General features: G+C 42.1%; 1 protein-coding gene across 4 annotated transcripts in view; it reads left to right on the top strand.

The window, feature by feature from the left end:
• The window catches only part of sema4c (sema domain, immunoglobulin domain (Ig), transmembrane domain (TM) and short cytoplasmic domain, (semaphorin) 4C), an 85,887-nt gene that overhangs the window by 56,717 nt on the left and 12,423 nt on the right, over positions 1-16,747 (top strand). For all 4 annotated transcript variants that reach the window (XM_056419237.1, XM_056419238.1, XM_056419236.1 and 1 more), the window contains 8 exons: positions 2,270-2,424; positions 6,032-6,094; positions 7,852-7,950; positions 8,355-8,451; positions 9,373-9,492; positions 11,634-11,785; positions 13,883-14,058; positions 16,439-16,583. In XM_056419237.1, coding sequence (XP_056275212.1) covers positions 2,270-2,424; positions 6,032-6,094; positions 7,852-7,950; positions 8,355-8,451; positions 9,373-9,492; positions 11,634-11,785; positions 13,883-14,058; positions 16,439-16,583 — 1,007 coding nt within the window. The remainder of the gene's footprint in view (positions 1-2,269; positions 2,425-6,031; positions 6,095-7,851; positions 7,951-8,354; positions 8,452-9,372; positions 9,493-11,633; positions 11,786-13,882; positions 14,059-16,438; positions 16,584-16,747) is intronic.

Consider the following 16,747-nt stretch of genomic DNA (forward strand, 5'->3'; position numbering starts at 1 on the left):
GCGTGTGTTTGTGCAGGCGGGCTGTGCATGTGTGTGGGTGCATGTGTGTGGGTGCGTGGGTGTGTGTGTGTGTGTGTGTGTGTGTGAGTGGGTGTGTGTGTGAGTGGGTGGGTGGGTGAATGGGTGGGTGGGTGTTTGCACCTTATTTTATATTTTGATGAAAAAAAATTCTCTCTGATTTTTCAACAAACTCTTCGGACGGGGAACACACAAAGCGCGTTCTGTGATTTTCTCATAACCTTTTTGAGATTGTTTTCGCCAGCACACGAGTCCGGGAATCAGAAACAATCCTAAGGACGTGGACGCTCCCGGAACAAATCAGACAGCCAGGAGACAAATCACATCGAGTCACTTATTTGATGTCAAATGATCAATAACTGGGTTTACAAGGAGGCTAATACTCCGTTAATACTCTTGAGTGATAGCCTAATCAGAGTAAAAGGCCTCATTCAGGCTTTTATTAAAATGTGATTTGCATCAAGATAATGAACAATCTAATCACACCTGCAGATTTACTCCCTTTATCAATGTTCTTGTGCTCTGCATTCTGTCCACGTCGGAGCTCCTTTTCCCTTTTCCCATAACGTCTGCCTCTAAATCCCCGTTGTGTACGTCTCCTTGATGAAGCTGCTCTCTCCTAACGCTGCAGTGCTACGAGTCCTGCAACTATCTTTAGTTTAAAAGCAAAAGTGTCCAATTGAGGCAAAACGCAATTTAGGTAATTTTACAAAAACAAGATTAGCCGATTTTCTCAATTTGAAAATAGCTATTCTTAAAGGAACGGTTATTGATTTATGATTTATTAAGTGCATGAAAACAAACCTCCCGGCGGTTGGCTCGATAACCAGCTGAATTTTTAAAGCTCACTTTAAAGCGACGCCGACGTCTGATTGAAGGCGGTTGGCGGTTAGTTTTCTTTTATCGGAAAGAAAAGAAGAAAAAGATTTAGATTGCAGATTGGGCTTCTATCAGCGTGAGATCATGGTTTCATCAACATGGCGCCTCTTTAAAAACTAACGCTGCTGCTTTCATGCTGCCGTTAAGATGCATAACTTTAACGGCACACGTCACTGCACTCTTCATCAAAAACAAGGGCGGGGAGGGCAAGTGCAATATTGCTTCTTGTTTATTTGCACAGCTTCTCCAAATAGAAGACCATCTTATCTCGCCTCTGACATGCAGATCTGTAACTTATCAGACTTGACTTGAAGACCGGCTTCTGCTTAAGGTCCTGAAAGTAAATACCGAGCTTGGGAAGCTTTCAGTGGTTCCCGCAAGATTCATTTACAACAGATCTTAAAGCCAGATACTTCGGCTAGTTTCAGCAAACGCAATCCTGAGTTATAACCGTGGGAGGTTTTAATAAGAAAAAAATGCTTTTTTTAATCTCATCCGTTGAGTTGATGTGTTGTTGTGTTGATTGGCAGCCAGACAGTGACGCTGGCATCTCATTCAGCTTGTGAGGTTTGAGTTGTTCCTGCAGACACCTGTTAGACTACCGCAGAGGCCGTTTACAGTACTGCAGTGTTTTTATTTCTGCAATATGCAGTCAGGAAACATCGGATGTGTTGATGAGGTCAAAACGAGGACCGGGTTAAAAAATGGGTGTGGCCTGAGGTCCCGGAAGTGTAGAGGGTGCCTCCCCACTCCAGAATGGATTGATATTTTTGGTGATATTACTCGTGGGCAGTGCAAAAATATATAAACGTTGTTGTATAAATTACACATTAAACCGACAGACACAACAGACACATTACTATTCCTTTTGTTTCCGGTACCCTGGTAAAGAAGGCCTCTCATCACTCTCCTCGAGGCTGTTTTTTTCCTTTCAACTCCCTGATTAAATATCTGGATCTTCTTGCATCTTTATGACTTGTGATCTTCAACATGAAAAAATGTCCTCTTTTTTCATTATTAAATGGCGATTAGATCAGCTGTGAGTATTAAATAGAGGTACAAACTACGCTGAGATGGGGGACGGTTTGCCGCGGGGTTAAATTGAAAAGCAAAGCTGTGGGTGAAGTGCACCGTGTACCGCACAGATGTCATTGAGCGAGAGGGGAGGGGGGGGGGGGGGGCGGTGGAGTAGGCGAGGCTCGACGGTACGAATAAGATGAGACATCAACCGATTGCAATAAGGGAAGTGTGAAATGTTCTTCTCGGGTTTGGTTCTGTCTTCTGTCAACAGATCCGTCGAAAGGAAATATGAGCGGTGCTGCTGCTGTGAGTTATCAGCGATGTAACCGTGACCCTCTGTGTCTTTCTCCAGATGTTTTGGACAGCATGGCCAGGTTCAGCATTCAGGGCGTGTTCAACTACAGCATGCTGACTCTGTCCGACCACGAGAGGGTTTTGTACGTCGGCGCACGGGAGGCGCTGTTCGCCCTGGACCCCAACGACATTAGCAAGCAGCTCCGGCCTCAGGTAACACGCCTTAAAAGCTCTGTGTTTCATTTGAGGGGATTACAATTTGCCCAAACTTCAATACGGGGATGATAGGAAGGATTTCAAGACAAGCAATTGTATCCACACAATACAGCCTGTGACTGACGCCCACACGCTCTGAAAGGCTTTTGTAGAAATGTGAGAAATTAAATGATAACACATGAGATGTAATATCACAAGGCTTCATGATGGACAGTTCAGGAACAAAAAGCGTCGGTCTCCCCCGCGCAGCCTGGTTACTGAGATAAACACACATTTCAAATATTTAATTTAAATACGCCAAATTCAATTATGATATCAACTGGGATATACTTAGTATTGAAAAGGTTCAGCTTGAATAAGCAAAGGGGCAAAAAGCATGCTGCATAGGCTCTGCCACCCTTTTGTTGCTGTCTATTAACTTAGACTGACCCTATTTTATCCTTTTTGGGCTAAAAGAAATTTCAGAACACACACACACAAAAAATCAAAGATCTTCCCAGTAATGGTACCATAATAAAGTCGACTGAGTCATATGGTTGTTGGGTTCTTTATTGGTCTGGCCTGTACTGTACTTCTTTTATAAAATGTTGAGGCCTCGTACAAGATAATAATGTACGAGCTGACAAGCAATTTAATGCCTTCTAAAAAAAAGTGTCCTCCTTAAAGGGTAACAAATATAATAAAATGTATTTATTACTGCTCTTAGCTAAAAGTCAACTTTCAAGAGCAGAAAACGGGCACTTTTTTAAATTTAGTTTGATGAAAAAAACACAAAAGCGAAGAAAACCATGTGGAGCCCTGAAACTGACAAAATGCATGTAACACGTTATCATAGCTGGAATATGTAAAATAATATTATCATTTGTTAAATGAAATTAGAACATAAAAACAAATCTACTTCTTCATGGAAGATGATAAAGGTCACTTCCATATTTGTTCTATTGTGAACGTTAATGAAGAGAAGCCAGCGAAATAAAGCATCCATTATCATTATGTACAGTATTTAGACTTAATTAACTTTTTCAGTTGTTGGTGCCAAACCTGGAAATCTTCAAACTAAATCGAACCATGAAAATCCCATAAACTTATAAAAGCAAGGTCTTATAATATAAAAATGTATCATGCATGTCAATCAGCAAAGGGATTTTTACACGATCAAGTTATATATATATATATTGCACTAAATACAGATGTTTTTTGACAAGTTATTGCTTAAACTTGAAGTTATTTATGTTATCTGTCGCTAAAAGCCTCCAACAGCAATATTGTGAGTACGCTGCCAAATGTCCTAATGGGCGTGGCTATTGGCTCCAATATTTCACTTCTGTTAGCACAAACATATCCACGATGAATGTGTGGGAGTGAACAGGCACTCTCACACACACACACACACACTTTCCCAGGCGTTGGTCCGGTTTCTCAAGAGTTTACGATGCACTTATTCAATCACTTTTTTATTGCCCTTGTTTAATTTGCGTATCTTGTTTTTCTGAAGCACTCTGGGACAAAACTGCTTGTTTAAAGCACTCTATAAATACCCTTGACTTGACCTGATACACAGACGAACACACACCTACACACATAGACATGCGACGGCCTCAGAGACTCTGCTTTTGCTTCGCTGCCTCAATAATTGGTCCATTTTGCAATCAGTACAATTGCAGCCGTCCAATGAAGGTGGAGCAGGCAGCCGGCAGCGGCCTGGGAATTGTTATCTAATTCAGTGCCGTAATGAGCAGTTATTAGTTGCACATACACACACACTGTCACACGCAACACAGGCTGTGGCTGTGTGAGCGCGGGTGATGAGTCTTACAGTAATGATAAGACCACCTGTTGTCAGCCCCCCAGTGTGCAGTGTCGTGGGAAGGAGCCCAACACAGAAAAATGGCAGTGTGAAGACGAAGGAATGGTCCGTCCCCTCTGCCGCCATCTGCCCATCGCTCCCTCAGCCCTCCTCCCGTTTCCTTCCTTCAACTGCTGCTCTTTTATTTCCTTCACTCGCCGCCTCGCTCGCTCCCTGTCTCCCGTCATTACATTTATGGACGCGGTCTTTTCTTTTGGCGGATTTTTCTCCGAGCGATGTGTTTTTCTCAGTGTTTGAAACCAGGCAGCTCTCATTGGTGTCCTGACGCGCTTCCTCCTGCATTATTTAGTGGTGTTCTCTCCCACGTCGGTTGTATAAAAGTTCTGTTCCTTCTGTTTTTCATTATTTCATTTAGTAATTGTGTTCAGTCATTTTCGCGAATGGTACCTCAGACACCACTGATACAATTTGGACTAAACTTGCTACATTAATGCACCGTTTCACCGCCAGCATTTTAAAAAGTACTGCATTTGGAGAATCCCGGCTCGCATATATCCAGCTGACCTTTCTCTGCACATTAGTTTTTAGGGTTGGAGCTGCCCTGGAACCACTGTACTATGTGTATTCATTAGCTAATGGCCCAAGCATGGATTTCATTACTTGCGACACTGTGAGATAAACCATCGGAGCTTATAGCAGAGGGTTTTCAAGGTGGTGAAACCGTCCTTCCCTAAGCAAAAGCTTCTTTTTCATCGGTTCTTTCACTGGCGGTGTAAGATACTTATGAACCATTCATTAACAATACTTAATTCCTGCAATTATTTGTCGCACAAAGACCGTCTCTAAAACCGCGAACGTGAAAAGAGCTTATTATTCGAGCCACGTGTTATTGTGAAGAGGACGTTCACTTCGGCAGACGTGCTTTTGTAGGTCGTCGGGCATCCGCAGAGAGAGCTGCTGCTGCCGCTGCCGCTGCCTGGTGCTTTTATTGTGAAATACCTGATCTATGTGGAGAAAAAGGGAAAGTTGAGTTTCTTCAATAGCTAATAAAGTAGACAGTGACGAGTTTCGAATGAGAATCCCCTCGGGAACAAATTTGAAGTAACTGGTGTTGCTATGCTTCATTTTATCTTATCTCTCTTTAAAAAAAACTCCAACACATTAGTAAAAACCACAGATCCTACAGGTGATACGTCAAAGCCACTGATACTAATGATTCATTATATTATTATAAAATATAAAAGTCAGTCTGTCTACCAGCACCGTACATGGCAACAACTCGTTGTTGGATTGCTGTTGGTTAAATCCCACTCAAGTATATCAGAGTTTAATATTGCGTTTTCTGCAGCTCTCTGCCTGTAATGAGCGGTGTAATTATTTCTAATGATGTGGAAACCTCTTAGTAAACACAGTGTGGACCTCTGGCCACGGAGCAAAGTTCAGTCATGTGTCGCATAGCCATTAAAAAAGCAGCTACTGTGAGTAACACCAAATAGCAACCAACAAAAGGTCAGCGGTGAAGCGAAACATGAACGTGTATTAAATAGGTTGAGTTAAGCAAAAACAGCTGTTTGTTGCCACGATGTCTCCTCTTAGGGCACTCTTTTAGAAAGACATGAGCTGATGTCATGTCCACATATATCTATTGTCTAAGTTCCACGACAGCGAACGAGCACGATGTTTCGATACATCGGTACTTGCCGGATGCATTACTCATGGGCCAAAAGGCAGACGGCATCGGTCCTGAAGGCAACATGGCGCCCACATCACATCTGTCTCTCTCTCTCTTTTTTCCAGATCGACTGGCCGGCGCCGCTGGACAAGAAGAGGGATTGCAGTGCCAAGGGGAAGAACAACCAGGTAACCTGGATTGTAGCTGACAGTGGTCGGGGTCAGCGGCCTTGCTCACAGTGGCAGTCGTTTTTTTAAGACAGTAGTTTACGAGAACACTTCACTTTGCTCATTTTTCTATCAAGTGAGTCTGGGACTCACATCAGCATGCAGGCGATGTGCATCTTCCAGATGGGGCTAGGATCAGCCACCTTGAAGGGGGGTTCTGCTCCAAAGAGAGTCTAAAATAAAAGAAACACCTGATGCAGAGGCTTCACATTCAACTGACAGCCTCGAGGGTGGTATTCATCTCCTCGTCAAACTCTCAGCAGGAAGCTATTCCTTTTAATATCTGCAATCTTATAACTATGGACCACGGTCGGAGATGCATTCTTCCATCAGATCTGTTTTTTTTAAACGTAACAAATCTCATAATGATATTTAGCTTCTTCCAAAAATGATGCTATTTAAAAGAGAAGTAACTCGTTGTGATTCAGCATTAACGCCCATACAGTGTCCGAGCTGTTCTCTCCATCAGTGAACACAGATGGTGAACTGCTCGGCACTTGAGTCTCAGGAGAAGCTTCCCTCGGTTTACACTGCATTATGTACACTTGGGTTTAATATTTTATAGAAGCTCACAGCCCTTTTGGAAATGAAGCTAAAACTATAACCTTTGATGTGGTTTTAAACAGAAAGGGAAATAGTTCACTAGAGTGCTCTAGTTAACTAAAACTGAGTCCAAGAAAAAAGGAAAGGAAAAACCCGTTGAGAAATTCAGACAGCAGCGTTAGAAAGTTTCAAAAGTTATCAAAACTATGTGTTTTCAAAGTTCACCTTTTTAAAATGGACTATTTATTTTTTGTAGATGTGTTTCAGAAAGTACAACATGACTCAAGATAGTTGTGCAGAACATTTAGAAAAGAAAATTATTTGTTATTCTATAGTCCAGCTTTGAATTCTCACATATGGCGATACATATATATATACACACACATAACACACTCTCACACACACATACAAATATATGACAGGAATAACCACATGGTGTTTTAACTGACCGTTGTTATACTTAAGTCTTTTATGTCATCTTGTAGTTATCGGCCGTGTCTGTCAGACACATCTCATCCTATTATCTTCACTGATTGCAGGAGCTGTTTTAAATGAATTTACAGCCTTGAGATAAAGATATAGCTAGCTGCTGTGAAAGCAAAATCAAGTGGATGAACTGAATTATTCATTCCTCTCACATCAGTTGTGATCATTTGTGATCACCTTCAAAGAGCTTTATTGTTCCTCACAGCACAGACATTGAAGGGCACTTTCCATAAAACACTGCATGTATTACACTGCTAATTACACGCATATCTTTTGAATGGAAACATGTAATTTTTTTCTTCAATTTAAAGGTTACTAAGATATTGTGTTTACCTAATATTTTGTCCGCAATGGGACACTAGTATCACAGTGTTGATTGACTGACTTCCTACACATAATAAATGAAAGTAACGTTACTCCAAAAGATCCTCTCAATCTGACAATACTGGCCAACTGATTTCACACATTTTTAATAAAAAAGGATATAATCAGCAAACATGTTTCAAGTCAATGAGGGTTTAATTGAAAGAAGTCACACTGAAGCATGAGACGAAAGCTAAATCTCACAGGTGTGTGTGAGCACACCGAGAGACTTCATGGTGGAGTAAACTTCACCTTAACAGAGGACAAAAGCTTCACCTGCCCAACGAACAGCAGCATTCCAACAATGCCTCCTCTCGCCTTCACAGACCGAGTGCTTCAACTACATCCGATTCCTGCAGAGCTACAACCACACGCATCTCTACACCTGCGGCACCTACGCCTTCCAGCCCAAATGCACCTACGTGGTAACTATGCGTGTGTGTGTGCGTGTGCGTGTGCGTGTGTGTGTATGTGTGTGTGTGTGTTTCCCTTGACAGAGTTATTGTAAACCAATGTTGACAGGTGTCAACTTGAGATGTCGGCCATCTGACCTCAAGCGAAGACCACTGTGTGATAGAATGTAAAAATAAATAGTTTCCCATGCTGGGTTCGTTGAATGTGTGAATGCTGTGTGTGTCTGTGTGTGTCTGTATATGCGTGTGCGTGCATGTGTGCGTGTAAGTGTGTGTGCATATACGTGACACTGATGCGATAGGACAACATGACCAGGGGCGGAGCTGCGAAAGGACAGACGGAGCTTACAGCTGTGTGGTGTGGGTCATACCACACGCTGACCACCAAACACCTGTGTTCCTGTGTGTGCTTGCAGAACGCCGACTCCTTTACGCTCAGCACTGCAGCCCTGGAGGAAGGGAAGGGTAAATGCCCATATGACCCTGCCAAGGGGCATACTGGTCTCATAGTGGGTGAGTGACAGTGGGAATGCATGGAAATGAACGCATGTTTTCATCAACTCCGTGTTCAGGCAAAAAAATCTGCGCACGCATGGTGGCGAGCTTTAAATATCCATGTTGAACTGTCAACAGCATCAGAGTGTCTTGTGGAGCATGTTTTCAACAGCTCCCATCACTTCCAGCAACCGAGGAAGCATTTGGCCGAGAGTCACCGGTTATCACTGTCACTTGTTGAACTGAAACACTGGCGGTTAAACGCATTGCCGACCACTTTAAAACTCAATGAAGTCAAAGTGATATTTGACGTTCTGTCCACAACCGCAGACAGCTTAGTATTTAGCATTGAGTGACGTGTATGCTCGTAACCCCTGGCTGTTAAATTTCTCCACCAAATACATGAAAATATCCTAATATAAACCCTAATTTTCACAAATAGCAAACGGATGAGGAAAGTCAATTTGTTCAGGTTGCGCGCACTTTCCGATGACATCATTTTTACTAAATGTAAACGGATCGAAAAGAAAACGCCATTTAAGTGTTTCTGAGCGAGCGTAACGATCATTAGAGGATCATGTTAAAACAGAGAGGCATGAGCGGTCATTCGTTGGAAACAGAGTCATATCAATCAACGCCAATCAACCGACGGTCTGCTCCGCTTGTTCCATCTCAGCAGTGAACAGCACCACCGTGTTTTTACAGCTCTAACGGAAAAATAAAATGTCCATCAGATCTCCACAACCCACTTTTGCAGCAGCTGTTTTGTATATAACTTTGCGTATTGCATTTGTGTGAAAGTTTTTGAATTTAAAGGCGGCCATTTTATATTATTGTTGGCGGCCCTCCTGCTAAACCAGTGTCCCTCTCTCAGGCTTGTACAATTGTGGCCGGTAAAAAAACCAGAATTAACCCAGAGCTTGTATTTTGTTGTTACAGATAAGGAGCTGTACTCTGCAACGCTCAACAACTTCCTGGGTACAGAGCCGGTCATTTTGAGGAACCTGGGCCAACAGCACTACAGCATGAAGAGTGAATACCTGCCTGCCTGGCTCAATGGTACGTGGAAAAGGAGACATCAGACATTCAGCAGAAAGTCTCTACATCTTCCGCCTGAGACTGAAAACACATCTTTTCCGACTATATCTGGATTAAAACACAGATTTGCATTTCAGTGGCACTGGGATGGCTCTTATTGTGGTGCTTTTGTGGTTCGACTGAGTTGAGGAAGTGTTGCTTCCTGTGTTCTTGTTGTTCTTGGTTTGTACTCTAGGTTGAAATGCACTTATTGTAAGTCGCTTTGGATAAAAGTGTCTGCTAAATGACATGTAATGTAATGTAATGTAATGTAACATCAGAAAGACAGAGAAAAAAGTGTTTATCTGGAAAGTAATGGGTAGGGAATGGATGGAAAGAGTATTACATTGGTTGTTTGCTCAAACACATTTACTACTCACAATGCTTAGTAGTTTTTTAAACAATGGGTCTTCGACTTTTTAAACAATGGGTCTTCGACAATGGGTGACGACCCATAAATCTGTTGTCTTAAACCGTTGTTTGCACATTTGATATACGATCAGCTCTTTAAAGCGAATGTAAAGGGATGGTTAATCTGCACTTATTGGCTATATACATGATGTAATGCTAGAAGACGGGTCCCAGGTCAGTATCCTCGCCAGTTAATGGTGCATGTAAAAGACAAAAGGGTAGCGTTGCTCTCCTCTTGCATAATACCTCATTTGCCGTAGTTTTATAGCACATTAATTCATGTCGAGAATTCATTAACATTTTATTTTGTACTAATGTAACCTTGTGTGAATTCTCCTGTGGAAACAAGAAGCAACACAGAGGTTAAATCCAAGCAATGTGTTTCATTTAGTCTTTGAGAAGAAGGAGAAATGTACCTCGATCTCGGTTAGCTACTGTATGCTAGCTGCTGCATGTTAGCTGCAGAGTGCGTACCATCTCGCGGTAGTTAGTACTACTAGTCGAACTTCTGTAAGTTAGTTGCTAGTTTGGAGCCTTGTTCATTCCACATTTACTGTGTGTTTTGGTTTTGGAAAGGGGGATAGGAGAAGCACCGTAGAAGCTACGCCATCACAGTAGCTACTATAATTATTCACACAATATGCTCTTCTATTCCATAATTACTATTGAATCAAATATTAATATGCTGCACCAGTTCAAGTTTTCCAAGACTCTGCGACACTGACACATTAAATATGTATTTAAATACAAATGAATCGCATTAGAGATAACGCCAGCTTCTTTTTAACAGTTTCATTAAAAGAAAAAGAAAAAGCGAGAAACATGCAAAAGAACAAGAGGGGGGGGGGAGTAATGAGTTTCAGGAAATGAAGCACAGGGCTTGGCTATAGCGGAGGATCATTATCTTTTGGGGGATAGGAGGTGGAGAAAGGAGTGAGCTACTTGAGGAGAAATGAAGGGGAGAGAATAGAATGAAGTCACGGCAGGGGAAAAAGTGTGATGAAAGAACATGAATGGAAGATTGAGGGAAGAGAGGATGAGGAACATACAGATGAGGCTGAGGTTCAGATCGATGTGTCTGTTTGTTATTCATGCTGATACTGAGCTTTTATTAAAAACTAGGCCAATGAAGCTGACCTCACCTTAATCTAAGCAGCTTCTAACCTGCCTCAGAGCATTTAATTGGCCCTGGGTTTCAGTGGGGAGTTAAAGTGTCCCAAGATGGTGTGAAAAACTGCTTCAGAGGCTTTTTTTGCCCCCAAAAAAAGTCCATCTGGATGAAAAATTGTATCCCTGTAATTAGAGAAAAAACATACTTCAGCATTATATGGCTGAATGTCGTTTTGAATGTCTGCATCCGCCTTTTTTCAAAACATATCAATCGAAATCTGATGAGGGCTGGATATAGAGACAATCTGAGGACGACGGGAATGGATGGGAGAAAGAGAAACACAAAATGGGACGCTAATAGAGAGACACGGGGCGAGAAATGACTGGAGGAGAGATGAGGCGAAGGACAGAGTGTTGATAGAAAATACACAGAGAGGTGAGAAGAGGCGGCGAGGAATAAGACGGAGGTGTGGAGCTCGTGTGTGTGTCTATGTGTGTGATTCAGTTCAAATGAACCGAGAGGCTTAGAGCATTTGCTCCGTTTTGATGTGTGTGTCAATACTTACCTGTGTGTGTGTGTTTGTGTGTGTGTGCGTGTGCAGAGCCGGACTTTGTGGGTTCAGCCCTGGTGAGGGAGAGCAGCGGCAGTAAAGAAGGGGACGACGACAAGATCTACTTCTTCTTCAGCGAGCGAGCGCTGGAGCTGGACTGTGACACCGAGCTCACTGTGGCCCGAGTGGCCCGAGTCTGCAAGGTAATAAATACTCCGGCTGATCAGAACAGATCCCATTAGGATTCTCCCAACACGGTCTTCTTCACACTGCTGTGCGTCTGTGGAAGTGTATTCATGGATCAACCTAATTCAAACCGAAACCAATCTGAACGTGACTAATTCAGAATGCACGGGGACGTTCGTAAGCCCAACACTAAAACAGTTGCACGCATGCTTGGCTTGAAATCAGCTGTTTTGTGTTCTCTCCAGCTGTTTTTGGCAGCTGTTTCTGAGAACTTAATAGGACGAGACAGCACTCGCTAACGATTCTGGACTTCAACAGGAGATGCCCATATAAGGAGGTAACAGCTCCAGTGTACATTAAGTAATACTAAATATATATAGCCGTAAATCTGATAAATCACACTTAGGATTTGCGTGACGTTACTTACGGCGCTAAGTGGACATAACGGCGTTGTTTTTATTTCAGTTCAGATCCAACCACTCTGCTTTTAGGTGGATTTTAATGCAAGTGATACAAACGGCCTCAACTGAGAGCACACAGCTTTTCTACACAGATGACACGCAATTTCTCAAAAGGGCTCAAAATATAAGCATTCACATTTTGACATCTGTGAACTTATCCCTGCACGCATCCATCTAATCATCAGCTCCATCTCCCTCTTGCAAAGCGGTGTGTGTGTGGAAGGTGATAGAAACCTGATGCATGTGATAGGACACATTTTCGTTAAGCGTTTATATTATGACCAGCATTAAGCACTAAGCACAGAGGAAATAGCTGTCCTGCGCTTTAATTCATCCCACCCTGAATTTCCGCTAAACAACCATTTACCAACAATGTGTTACGTGAAGACAATTACATTGACATGGAGCTATTTGGTAATGAATGCTTTCATTTGCTTAATGAATGGTCTCATTAGGATAACTGATTAGGTCTGATATACCACGGTGATTATGGTCAGACATCAGAGGTGCTTCTCGCTGGGACTTAAGACAGCAGCTACTTTTATCTTTGCGTGGCTTTCAGGAGCTTTTAGTCACAGCGGCGAAGGTTTACTGTTACAGTTACACACGCAGACGCATCATCTTGGTCACCTTTAAACTGCGCAAAATAGATTGTTAACCGTCTGAGGAGATGTGTTAAATTAAGTGTACAATATATGCAGGGTATAATGCTAAGTGCCCTTTCATGTCTTTGATGTGATGAACAATGGAGCATCTCTGAATGGAATTAGAAACAGATGCTCACACATGATGTGTACTAAAGCAATGCACAATTCAGCTGCTCTTGCTGATATTGCTGTCGCAGCCGTGGCACAGTGTCTGTGTCTTTCTGCTGTATTTTAAGCATTCGTTTTATTTTTTTCCCATTCCCTTTTACAGCCTCTGCAATCTGTGAAGATGATAGGAATAAGACATATGTGGCAGACAGGCCTCTTTTCAGCCCACAGTGTACTATTTAAAGGGACAGCTCATCAATGCGCAATGGTTATTGTATAATATAATAGTTTTATTATTATTATCCTGCATTTCAATGGCACCTGGCAACATCCCAGGGTGTAAATGCTCCTTAACTAAGAGGTTTTTCCAGCATGCCGACAGTTGGGTCAGCTCATTCGCATGGATCAGGTTTATGATTATGGAGCTGCGGATGGGAACAGTGTTGGGGTGGAAGGGTACACAACATTCTTGGTTTGGTACATTCCCCCGTTTTAATCTCAAGGTCCGGTGCAGGAAAAAAGAAAATTATAACACACATAGACATTGGCTAATTGGGCCTTATTTGTATTGTACAAATTAAGGAACTTAAATACTTGAACATGGTCAACAAGAAAAATAAATTACACTGATAAAAATCAGGATTTATTCTTATGAGGATTTATTATTGTCGTTGTTATTATTTTGAGTATGATGTATTTTTCTAAGGGAGCCCTCGCCAAGACCGCAGCAACAGGACTGTGACTCGTTGATTATTCCAGTACTTAAACGTTCCTTAATAATTAACTGAATACAATGCACACGTAAAGGCACATTGTGGGGGGGTCCAACCACCCAAAATAATGTGCATATATTCAACCTCCATCAGCCATTGATGAGATTTAATGTGTCCTCTCTCAGGGGGATCTGGGTGGTACCAGAACCCTGCAGAAGAAGTGGACCACCTTCCAGAAAGCCCGACTGGAGTGCTCCCTCCCCGAGCGCCACGTGTCCTTCAACAACCTGAGGGCTGTCTTCACGCTGCCAGGCCAGGACTGGAGGGGGACCACCTTCTACGGCATCTTCCACGCGCAGTGGTGAGTCGGATTGACCGCTGTCGGACGCGTTTGATGGAGACTTTAGCTCAATTTAATTGTCATCCTCGGATGAATGGGAGTTAATTACTACCCGGGCCATCTGCCGTCTGGGTGAGACACTCCATCACTCTGCCAACATATCAGTTACTCTGCTTTTGATTAAAATCTCAGGTCAGTCTGACATGATACTTATCATGATGTACTTTATGTGATTAGGTATTTACTGTGTAATTGGACTTTTAATATAATAGGCCTTCAACTGACAGTAATGTGAGTTACTTTGAGTGGATACAACTCAAGTGTGCTTGAACATGTTTTAGAGATTTAATGTCACACAGAATTAATGTTGTTTCCGATGAGATTTACCACATTCGGGAGACAGAAAATAACTGTTTTCATTAGGTCCTGTTCTACAAGTATTCCATCCTGAATTTCAATAGACTAGAGATTGAATCATTGGTTGAATCTAATTATTCACATCTCGTCTCTTACCTTCCAATTTGAGTCGTGTGACCCCCTTTGTTTTGTCTTGGGAGCAGAAATCCATCGTACCTCTCGTTGCCTTAGTAACAGTGAATTACATCTTCGTGAGACTGAGCAGGGAAGACATAGCTTGATAATAAATAGTTCAGGGTCAAATCAACGTTTACGATTTAATTCTTCTGAACAGAAAACTTCAACACAAGTGTTAATTAAACAACAATCTGGTGATTGGTGTTGACAAAAGTATCCTAGTTTTGATCAGGTGGTGTTATTAGTGGAGTAAAGACTGGACCGCTACGTAACTGTAATGTGTAAATGAGCTACTTAGGAGCGAGGACAGGAGGCTCTCTTTGGGAGGAGAGTTGGAGACTTTCTCCCTCTCTGGGTAACACCCTTTGATGTCAGTCTTTTGTGTTCCTCAATAAGATATCATATCGCAAAGAGAACCAGCTTGGAACTTAAAGCTTTGTTTCTTCATTCAGAGTTCCTCCTGCGGCAGAAAAAACGCCTCATCTTTTTTTTCTCCGTGACTGGCTGGGCATTCCTTAAAGTCCCCTGGCATTAAGATAATTGGACATTATGTAAATGCTGACTTAAGAGTTCAAACCTTAATCTGAGTGAATAGGCCATCTTTTTAACGTCAAGACACCAGAGCCGTCCTTTGGTTTAGATGTTCATCTTTTAAGAGCCGTGGCACTGCTGCACATTAGCGGTACTGTTTCAGACGGGATAGCACTTTCCTTACAGGACAAATCCACAGTGTCAGTGGCTAATTCATAACTGTGTGCTTTTTTGTATCAACATGAACTCTGTTTCAGAACTACATTTTAAAAAAGGGTCGTCCCAGCTGATGAGGATGGAAATGAAATAAATCTGTAACATAAGCAGATCAAGTATCACTTAATATGCCTGGCTGATGCGTCACTACCCAAATTCAGTACCAATTTGGGTCTAAAAGTAGGTACAAAAATAAAAGGATCCTACACCCTTTGCCTTAACATTAAATGAAATGCATCACCTGAGCTGGGGCACCAACTAATTAATTTCAGTGGCCTGTTAGTAAATGTATTACATGTACAATCAATTTGTACATCACTTTGCTTCCTAACAGGCGGTGTATCAAAACATCTTATCATTTCAGCAATATACGATATATGTACATATACACTACCGTTCAAAAGTTTGGGGTCATCCAGACAATTTTGTGTCTTCCATGAAAACTCACTTTTATTTATCAAATGAATTGAAAATTGAATAGAAAATATAGTCAAGACATTGACAAGGTTAGAAATAATGATTAATATTTGAAGTATTAATTTTGTTCTTCAAACTTCAAGCTCAAAGGAAGGCCAGTTGTATAGCTTATATCACCAGCATAACTGTTTTCAGCTGTGCTAACATAATTGCACAAGGGTTTTCTAATCAGATATTAGTCTTCTAAGGCGATTAGCAAACACAATGTACCATTAGAACACTGGAGTGATAGTTGATGGAAATGGGCCTCTATACACCTATGGAGATATTTCATTAGAAACCAGACGTTTCCACCTAGAATAGTCATTTACCACATTAACAATGTATAGTGTGGATTTTTGATTAATGTTATCTTTATTGAAAAAACAGTGCTTTTCTTTGAAGAATAAAGACATTTCTAAGTGACCCCAAACTTTTGAACGGTAGTGTATATATAAATGTATATATGTGTAAATACAGTATTGCTGCTGGGTGTTTTTCCATATTCCGTTCTGTATGCTACAGCTCACATCCGTCGCTCCACTCGTGCTGCATCCAAAAGCTGTTTGCGACTGAAAAGACGTGAAGTGTACGACGGGTAATCCGTCTCTCGGTCTGTCCCGCCACACACCGCTAATTCCCCCGCCTTGTCGCCATGTTTCAGGGGCGACGTGGATGTGTCGGCCGTTTGCCAGTACCAGATCAGCGATGTGAAGAAGGTGTTTGAAGGATCCTACAAGGAGTACAGGGAGGCGTCTCAAAGGTGGGGGCGCTACACCGGCGCTGTCCCTGTTCCACGACCTGGATCGGTAAGAAACTGGCAGCCCGATACTAGCGTGTATGATTTGTGATGTTTGGTGAAGCCATCCGGCCAACTTTAGGAAGCGAGAGTATTATTCTAAAATGTACGGGGGGATTTTGCATCCGTTTTTTTTGTTAACTCCTGCACCACAGCAGTAGACATAAGTGGGCA

The sequence above is a fragment of the Pseudoliparis swirei genome, chromosome 7 (assembly GCF_029220125.1).
Source record: "Pseudoliparis swirei isolate HS2019 ecotype Mariana Trench chromosome 7, NWPU_hadal_v1, whole genome shotgun sequence".
NCBI lineage: Eukaryota > Metazoa > Chordata > Actinopteri > Perciformes > Liparidae > Pseudoliparis > Pseudoliparis swirei.